Here is a 10,849-nt window from a genome sequence, read left to right as displayed (position 1 = left end):
TGCAGTGATGCTCCCCGTGACGTATATACGTCGTCTTAACTCCATAGCACAATAGGGAAGCTCATTGTGTTGGGTTATGTCTCCTATTGGTTTTTGCAGGTGTGGGTAGGCTTGTACTAACTTACACTAAGCTCCTCCTACTTTTTTTTCAGCCAATTGTAGACATTCTTGGGTATGATGTCACTGCCTCCTCATAAGTTGATGCACAGTCATGGTTGCGTTCACGCAAGTTTTTTCAAGATTTTTTTCCTTTTCTCTGGTGATTTTCTTAGTTTTATTTGCATTTATACTGCAAAACCATGAGTAAGAACAGTGATATCTCTTCCAAGGAGTATGTTCTTTCTTTGGAAGAGTATGATAGTGGTGACGAGCTCTCAAGTGATGAAATAAGTGATAATGACTTGGAAGAACAAGAGGTAGAAGGTGGGTTTACAAGTTACAAACATAGAGGATCGTTGTCCAACAATGTTGCCAGGCTTTTGTGACGTTTTTTCAGGGAAAAATCAAGCGCTTGGAGATGCACCTCCTTACGTTTGGGGATGCATATTATTTTTTTTATGATAACGTGATGAAAACTCTCAAGTTCATAGGCTAATGAAAGAGCTACATTATTTTTTCAAAAAAATCGCCCTGAAAAAAGGAAAAATTCATGGGTTGATATGTAGTGTGTGTTTATACATATATATATACATATTTACACGTGTATATATATGACTTCACATTCATTTCCATTAATATATAAAGCAAAATAGATGTTAGTATAACAATTTTTTTCAGGGTTAAACAGACTCTAGGGCAAGTTGGGAAAATGTGGGATGCAGCATCTAGCTGATTATGCGTCGTGTGGTACCGAAGGGGTTAATGGCATCTGTTAGGTATGTTATGGTGCCATAACTCGGCACCTATAACCAAAACTCGGCCTTTATGGTACCATAAATTGCCGATTTTGTGGCACTATACAAGTGCCATTAACCGAGGCTGCTGGTAACCAGGGACTGCCTGTACTTTTTTTTTTGCATTTCTCTACCCTCTGATCTCTGAAGGGAAAGCCTTGGCCTTCACTGTCTATAATCATTCCTAAGTACCCAGCCTCTGACTGGGATCCAAACTAGACTTCTCCCGATTTATCACAATGCCTAAGCTGTGACAAAACTGGAGAAGGATGTGTCTGTCCTGAAGTAATTTTTCTCGGGTCTTTGCTATCACCAGCCAACTGTCCAGGTATACCTTATTAACCTGTTTAGAGATAAGAGTCTTTTCAAGTTTTTAAATAAATAACATGACATCCCTTAATAAGTAGTAGTCTAGGGTAAATAAATTCATGGTTATATGCATAATGTATATGTATATATATGTACATAAAAACATGCCTTACAATATTTATGTTGCAGAGTCTTTTACAATAATCTTCAAAAATACAAAATACTGTGATGCAGCATTACAACATATTACACAGAATACCAAAAATATAACTTTTTTTACACAGCTTTCTTTTACATGCATCTAGATGCCATTAATTTGATTTGTCTGCAAAATATAGCATAACTGCATAGTAGGAATATCATTCGTGTGTAAGTATCAAACTATTACGAGAAATGTTTCACAGAATAATGCAAGAATGGCTTAAAGCTCCTGAGAACATGTATAAAATATGTTAATAGCTTACTTTCATAATGAGCAATATCAAATGTAAAAATTTACAAATTTAAAGGTCAAATTATCAATAACCACAAAGAAATACTGATAGGCATTTGACCACTACCAAGAATGCCAATAAATTGAAAATGTAGTATCATAAAAGACAAATGCAATTCCAAAGGAACAAGAAGTATAATGTGCACACATGCCCCTTAACATTGTTGAGGCAGAAAGAGCAGTATTGTTACTAAGGCACAGTAAGTTGCAATTTTCTTTTTTAGTATAAAAAGAACTTTAAAATGCATACATTTGATTTATATTTTCTGTACTAAAAATTCTTTAGTTATATAATGCAAAGCAAAAAATATATAAAACTTTTACTTATGGAAACAGGAGTGAAAACTAATAAGATTGCAAAGGCATTGAGCCAGTTTGTCATTAAAATTAATTCAGACACCCCACAAACCCCATACTTATCTTTAGCTCAATGGTGCCTACGCATGCCCACAGATGGTTTGCAATAAATATTTTTACCTATGGTACCATGACACCATTTGAAGTATCAAGCATTATATTACCCCAATAAGAATACTATCCATAATGACTTATCTGTAGAATCATGAGTAAAATTAGTTATATACGAGGCAAGGACAATCCACATAGTATGATTTATACCAAGTAGCTATTTAAGAGTGTTTTCTTGATTTTGCATAGTTATTTCCATAGTTCTCATTCTGATAGCTACAGCATTTGTGTGGTAAACAGGCACCATAGTCAACCTAAAGACAATATAACTGAATCTGAATAAATAAATAAAAAATAAAACATGGCAATTATCTCCTTATCCTGGTTACACTAAGAACCCGTTAATTATTACAAATGCGTATCAACAGAATTGCATACAACAGGAAAGTCTTGACATTATCCCTTTCAAGAAATAAAGGAAAATTTTGAATCTTTGTGATTCTTTAGTAATGCTACATGTGTATATATATACACACAGTATGCATTTAAATATAACTACATTCCGCAACCAGCCTATTTGAAGGGAAACTTGCATACAGCCTTATATTGAGTAAAGCTTTTCAGATTTATAAGTCTTTGCACTGTCATAATTACTACACAATTCATAATTAAGATTTCCTGAACTTTAATTTCTTATGGTCATACTTGCAAGTTTCTTTCTAAAATGCAATAATGGCATGGCATTTTAACTGCATCAGCATCATTATAAAAAATTTTCATTCAAATTTCAAATGCCAGTTTACAATGCTGACTTCAAGCAAGTTAATGCATAAAATGCCTTAGCATTTCAACTAAATCCAAGGCGCTTCAGTAAATCATAATGCTTCTGTGCAGAATAACCACACATTTCCATAAACTTACAATAGCAGCATTTAATCTTTCAATTACAGAAAGAGGAATGAAAGATCAAATTAAACGTGCTCATATTTGGTTCTGTAAAAAAGAATCTGCATTTAACACTTAATCAGACTAAAACTACATCTTGCATAGATCTACACTTGTGTAAAGATATTGTATATAAAGGCAATTGCTAATGCAATAGTGGGTTTTAACCTTGTGGATTCCCCTCCAATTGATGGAATGTGGTTGTAAAATGTCATTTCCTAAATACCAAGTAAAGTTCTCAATAATATAAGTATATGAATGTAGTTTTTAGTGCTATACCCATTAGATACTCTCAAGAACAGAATTAAGCCATTTTGACATTAACTTGCTCAAAATTCAAGTCTATATAAACTGGTAGAAAGCATATTTAAACAATTTTACTTATAGAAAAAAATGCTACACTATATTCCACAAGTAAGGCTATATCTACATATAGGTGGAGAAAACTGCTAGTGCCAACTATGGCATTCCTATATTTGTCACCCTTATTTGGCACAACCGATTCATGTGCTTCTGGAAACCAGCGTTATAATTGACATTTTTTTTGCAGTTTTGGCACAAATATACAAAGAAAATTAAATCTTCATACTGGACCCAACCATGCTCCAAGAGGTTTATATACCTCAAATCTTCATTGATGAACTTTGATTTTTTCCCTCTTTCTGTAGATTAGAAAATATAAGAATATTCCTTTGGATGTCCTCATGGAAACATCAAAAGTTCACAAGGATTTGTCTTTTCAGTCAATCTGGATTTTACATTTTAAGAGATATGACTTTAGCTCCAATTGGAAGAACTAAACATTGAAAGTAGTACTTAATTATTATAACTTTGACATTTTTCATAAGGAAGACACAGGTGGATTTAACAGAAAACTACCAAGCCTGATTTCTTCATGAGATTGTCATTTATTTAGCTCTTCCAATAACTTGCAGTGTGCCATGCACAACAAATGTGACAAAAAAATCTCATCAGTTAAAGTACATATCTACCATCAAATCTTTGGAAGGCTGCAACATAATACATGACACAAATTCATATAAGTGAAGAGACAAGTATCATTTTATGCTTCCAAAGCAGTTAACAGAGAAACTTCGATTATAAGGAGTACTGATGACATAATGTTTACTTCTGCTACTCAGGACAATTGTAAAAAGGATACTATAGCCATCATTTACTACTAGTCTAAAATATAATATATACATAACTATGTATAAAAATAAAACTGTATAAATCATGTGCCACTGCTGATTTTATGTACAGTCAATACAATACTGTGTCAAATTCTCCATTACAATGACTACTTTTGTAATTGTACATAATGTGCTTTCTTCTTTTGTCTTATGATTGGGATTAAAATTTCAATTTTCCTTGATGATAGAAAGATAAAATTTGCAAAAGTGTTTTTTATAACAACTTCCTGAACAAATTTCACTAAAAATGGCTGAAAGTTACTTCCTGATAGCTCTCATAACCATACAGAAAAGCATGAAAGTAATGTCAAAAGAAGCTACAAAAAACAGTTTGCTAAACATCCTATCTTCACAAACAACTGCAGTCAACAATAGTCTCTTTCTTTGTACATCAACCTCATGAAAATCATCAGGCATAGTAGTTTATATTACTCTATATAATCTGGAGAACATATACAATATAATCAATCTCATTTTACACCTTATGTACAAACTAATAAAGCCTATCAAAGATTATTTACAATATTAGATTTATCTGAGGATTATCTAAACAATTTATAAAATAACACATAGTAAATGTAAAAACAGTATTGCTTCTTCATAATGCATTTGATGCATACACAAGCCCTATTATTGCATATGCAAAGTTATTTCCTTCTAGCTCGGAAGGAAATCAGAAGAGACTAGTGCAAGTGATTCTTGTGTGTTTATATAAACATTAAAACATAAATTATTGCTATCTAAACTTTCAATGCCAAGAATTAACAAAATGTATTTTGCTCTGACAGCAAGATACAGCACACACATATATATATATTATAGAAAATCAGGCTCATAACACAAACAGCAAAGTTAGAGGACTAAGTACTTGATAAAAATGTTCTAACTTCTAAACTACTAAATGAAATGAGCACTGAAGAAATCCGCACACCAACAGCTTTGAAGACCAACAAATTGTAAAGGAAACAAGATATAGCAAATAACAAAGAGAAGAATATCTACAACATTAACAATTTACATGTAAGTGTTTCTTGAAACTTTCTCTTCAACACAGCTACTTCAACAAAACTAATGGTTTTGTATTTTTTATTTACTATAAAAATCCACATTAGTACCCAAATTATACTATGGTAGTATTTAGTTACCAGCATCAATTGTCATTCTGGATAAGTTTACCTTCCATGAAGGGAAAGAGAGTCTTGCTGGCTTAGGGTGTTCACCCAACAGCGACATCCTACCGGGATGCTGGCAAATGCTTAACTGTTCCCTGTAACTGGGACCCTCCAAATCTTTTAACTTTCAAGATTTTGTTGTTGTTATTAACAATGGTGTTGTTATTGGTGAGAATTTCTGAAGTATTCTTGGTTTTGTCAAGAGACATTTTTGAAGATTTTGGAGATTTTAAGATATGCAGCTTCTGAGGACGAAATGATGCAATCTTCATTTGTGTGTTTTGATTTGCAGAATCTGGATAATGATGATTAGAATATGATGTCGAGTCCCCTTCAAGTATATGCTTTGATGCAAGGGAAGTTGCAACAGCAGCCAAATTAAGTAATGCATCTGCTCCTTCAACTAGTTGTCGCATCTCTGCCTGGGATGCTTCACTGCGAGGGGAAAAAAAATTTAATTAAATAAATTTAACCATAAGGAACTTCCATAGGTTTTAGATATTAATTCAGTGTAATGTAGCTTCAAAGAAAATCAAATCATGCACCTAATCAGGACTTTCAACAAATTAACCTCAAATTCTGGAATTTAAATAAGATACAGTCTCCCATTTATAACCACAGCCAACTTTAAGTAAAACAACTGCTAACATGTGGATAAGCCCCTGGTGCTGAAGAAAACTTCCAAATTATATATATATATATATATATATATATATATATATATATATATATATATATATATATATATATATATATATAATATATATATATATATATATATATCTATATATATCTATATATCTATATATCTATATCTATCTCTATATCTATCTCTATCTCTATATCTATCTCTATATCTATATCTATCTCTATCTATATCTATATCTATCTATATATCTATATCTATATATCTATAGATAGATATATAGATAGATATATATATATATAGATAGCCAGGTTATATTTTCTCAGATGTATTTTTTTTTAGACCATAGGTTTTTTTTTTTTTTTTTAACTAAAATTGTCATTAATGCTTTTAAGAATCTTCAATAAAAAGATGTACAATTTTATTTTTCTCTAATTCAGCAGTAAGAAAGTTGAATGGCAAGGGCTTCTTATAATACGAATAGTACCATGTACCATGAAAAAGATTACAGGCAGCCCCTGGTTATCGGCGGTCTCAGTTAATGGCCATCTGGTTTTATGGGGCTTGTCTAGCGCCATAAAATCAGCGATTTATGGCGCCATAATGGGCAGTTCTGGTTATCAGCGCCATAAGGGTGCTTATGGCCCTGATACCCAGTTATCGGCGCCATTATGGGACCATGAATTGCCGGGTTTCAGTTAATGGTGGCTTTCGCTTATTGGCTCACCCCGGGGACGGGACCCCACCAATAACCGGGGCTGTCTGTAATTCTGAAATTAACCTTAAAATGGTAAAATTATAACATTTGGTAGCTATATAAGTGTGCAAGATAATTTATCAGAAAGATATGTATTCATAGTAAGATGAATAGAGCAAAGCTTAAGCAAAATATGTCTATTCAAAGCTTAAGCAAAATATGTCTAACTGTTGCCAAACATTCAGCTAAATTTCCTTTGGAAAACAAATGTCTTGTTATAGCAGGCTCTGCCTAAGAATACTTATCAATAATGCCTGTTAATGGCAGATATTTTTCAAGGACAACATAATTCTGAATAAAAAAAATCCTTTTTAAAACTACTGATTTGTGCACCAGGCCATCACTAAAGCCATGTTAAATATTTTATCTTTCCTTACTACTTTGCTTCTAGCAATGTCATTTAATCCAATAAGTATGCTACAATTTCTAGTTAATGCTGAAGCAGAAAGATTAATTAATTTAGTCTCATGGTAATTCACTGAAGCCCACAATTTCCGAATAGGTAATACTACTAACAGCAACTATAACAAAAATGATTAAACATCAAATCATAAATATACATAATCATTCACAATACACTAAATTTGTTATTTTTCACTTAATGAATAACCATCATATCTGCTAGAAGTACTTATCACAGTTAATATTTCCTCTAGTAAATCCTTGTATGTAAAAGATGTAGCACTAATATACAATAAGACATGTTGAACAAATGCAGCTACAACATGCATCTATCAACAAATAGTATCACGCCATTATACATAACTTACCTGCCCACATCGCTGTCATAGGAGTCATCTGAAAAAGCTTCATCCACACTCGAAGTCGGTGAATGGTGGACTTTTTTAGAGGGTGAGGGATGGCAATGTGAGGCCAAAGAGGTAGTCGGTGTGGCCTGACTTGGCGGTGGTGGTGGCAGCAAAAGAGTAGGATATTCCTCCTCTTCACCATCCATGGAGGTATAAGAATGATCTTCGCTTGGTGATGAGCTGATTACCATCATACGAGCATCACCAATCTGAAAGAAACTGGTATGTCAGGCCACTGATATAAGGGATCCTACAGCAATAGTACATATTCTGAAGCTAAAAGACAAACTACCTTTAATGATTTCAAAATTAAAAATACTAAAAAGATTGCTGGCTCCACATGTACAAATTTCTGCTGTTCAAATATTACATTTTTACTGCAGCATGCACCTCAACAATCAAACACTAAGAATATAGAGAAATTCTCTAAAATGAAAATTGGAGCAAGGTAAAGTTTAAGAAGTTTAAAAGCTTGGTAGGAAGACACTGTAGAAACCAATTGCAGTAAACTGCAAAACACTTGTTAATGAACAGTACTTGCTTAAAAATAATTTTTTAGTACAAACCTATTCATCATGAAATAGCCTTCAATTGTTTGGAACACATGCAAGTGCCAAAAGCATCAAATTCCACATACAACAGTTCTATCATGCATACTCGGCCAACTCTTTACAGGTTGAGATGCAAATCAATGGTCCTCCTACTACTGTACACATGCTGAAATTAGTTGTGATAGCGTTTCATGATTTTTCATTTACCTGCCTGACATGATTCTTGCCTTTTTAATCTATTTTTCTTTTTGAAGAGGGAAGAAATCTTATGTAATGAAGTTAAAAACAGTCACTTATATCTTTAGAACATCAAGTTATGTTATTGTGTAACACTATTTTCCCCACAGTAAAATTTACATGAATGAAACAAAGTGATAAACGTCATATCACAACCACTGACATATATTACTAAGTAGACAGGAGACACCTATCACTAGTAGTTTTGCATAAACATAGTCCTTACATTATCATTTCAACATTAGGCTGAAGGTAATTGGATGATTCCATTTGTAACATTTTCCAGAAAACATGGGAAATTCACAAAATCTCATCAGATAAAAAAAGAAGAAAAGAAATGATAATCTAAGTGTCAACCATGCAACCTCTCTCTATTATTTTCCATGCCATGATGTATGTTTGTTTGTTTGTATGGTGCTTTTACGTTGCATGTAACCAGTATGGTTAGTCAGCTATGGGACCAACGGCTTTACGTGACTTCCGAACCACGTCAAGAGTGAACTTCTATCACCAGAAATACACCTCTCACTCCTCAATGGAATGGCCGAGAATCAAACCTGCGACCACCGAGGTGGGACGCTAGTACCATACCAACCATGCCGCTGAGGCGCTTTCCGTGCCACGATGTGCGTGGGAATCGAATGTTAATGTGTCACTTATTGGTCTGAGAAACATCCCCCACTGAGCAAGACAAATAATACACTGCATTCAGTGCAAGTTCCTGTTACAGAGATACCAAGAAAGTTTAATATGTATGCCAAAGAGAATCATGCATAGATGGAACAAATAGTTTAGAGAACAGCAAGTTTAGAAAATGGGCCTAGAATAGGAACTCCTTAAAGCACCACAAGAGAGCAAGACAATACAGTAGTGTAAATACTCAATTATTTTCCATGCCATGATGTGTGCAGGAATCAAATGTCAATGTCATTTGTTGGTCTAAGAAATATCCCCTGCTGAGTGAGAGACAATTAATGCACTGTATTCTGTGCAAGTTACCGTTAAAGCAAGACCATGAAAACTTAATATCTATACCAAAGAGAATCATACATAGATGGACCAAATTGTTTAGAGAACAGCAAAGTTTAGAAAATGGGCTTAAAATAGGAATTCCTCGCAGCACCACGAGAGACCAAGACAATACAATAGTGAAAATGTTGCTGACCTCACTTTATTATTTTCCATGCCATGATGTGCACGGGAATCGAATGTCAATGTGTCATTTATTGGTCTAAGAAACATCCCCCACTGAGTGAGAGAGAATTAATGTACTGCATTCGGTGCAAGTTCCTGCTAGAGAGAGATCAAGAAAGCTTAATACGTAAACCAAAGAGAATCATACATAGACCAAATTTTTTAGAGAACAGCAAAGTTTAGAAAGTGGGCCTAGAATAGGAACTCCTCAAAGCACCACAAGATAGCAAGGCAATACAGAAGTGTAAATGTTACTGAGCAACATTCATTTGTGAATTTTGAATTCTAGGCGCCTCATCACAATATTGTTGAACCAGGAATCATGACTAGGCCTACGCCTATGACTGGTGTCTGACAAATACTTTAGATGGAGACAGAGATTTTTAAAAATACACTTGAAATCTTTGGTAAGTGTCTAATGAATAAGCACGCTTACCTTTGATGGATGGGATATTCAGTTAGGCTTACTTACTTTCTCTCTCTCTCTCTATCGGTGTTCAGTGAATACCATGGATAGGGAGAGAAGCAGATTCAGTGATGCATGCATTTTTTCCTTCAAAACATAAATAATACATTTTATTTAATGGGAGATACTTTATTCACATCGGCCTAATCCCTCCTTCACTCCTATACGTCACCACTGCTCCCCCACATCTCAGGCTACTCCAACTTCTCGGTAAGAACTTCATTGCGTGAAAGCATCACTAATAATGATAATAGTTATTTTAAAATTCTCCTCACTAACAACAGAAGCCTTAAAATTCATATGTTTAAGAACATTTTCTGCTCAAAATTACTTAATCTTCCATTTCTCATATGTTTATAGAACATTTTAATGCTCAAAATTACTTTTATCTTTCATAGCTAGGTCTGACAAAAATATGTCAAGCAATTATGAAAAGGATAATGAAAAAAGGAGAACATGGCCAATAAAAATGAATAATGGGAATAATCAAATAAAGCAGATTAATATAGATATTGTAGATTTAAATATTTATTCACATTATGTATCCAAGAGAGTATACTGCTGAAAATAGACCATGGCTAATCAGGTGTGAAAATCAGAAGTCAAATTTAGGCCCACTGTGTCATGCAAATTATTTTATTGATCAAGGGACAAAATTAGTTTAATTACACATTGCTATTAAAGAATATTGATGGCTTAATGTATTATTTATCAGCTGTAGGAGACGAAATGACAACACCCCTGTACAGTGCGATACATTGGGTCAAGACTCGAGC

The 10,849-nt window shown here is 33.7% G+C and overlaps 1 protein-coding gene across 5 annotated transcripts in view; it reads right to left on the bottom strand.

Annotated features, from left to right (window-relative positions):
* Positions 1–1,325: 1,325 nt before the first annotated feature.
* Positions 1,326–10,849, bottom strand: part of LOC135206849 (forkhead box protein N3-like) — a 180,873-nt gene continuing 171,349 nt past the window's right edge. For all 5 annotated transcript variants that reach the window (XM_064238356.1, XM_064238337.1, XM_064238350.1 and 2 more), the window contains 2 exons: positions 7,587–7,834; positions 1,326–5,848 (listed from right to left, as the gene is read on the bottom strand). In XM_064238356.1, the coding sequence (XP_064094426.1) occupies positions 5,476–5,848; positions 7,587–7,834 (621 nt within the window). In that variant the 3' untranslated portion in view covers positions 1,326–5,475. The remainder of the gene's footprint in view (positions 5,849–7,586; positions 7,835–10,849) is intronic.

This window comes from Macrobrachium nipponense, chromosome 11 (genome assembly GCF_015104395.2).
Source record: "Macrobrachium nipponense isolate FS-2020 chromosome 11, ASM1510439v2, whole genome shotgun sequence".
Lineage (NCBI taxonomy): Eukaryota > Metazoa > Arthropoda > Malacostraca > Decapoda > Palaemonidae > Macrobrachium > Macrobrachium nipponense.
This window is presented reverse-complemented; position numbering and strand designations above follow the sequence as displayed.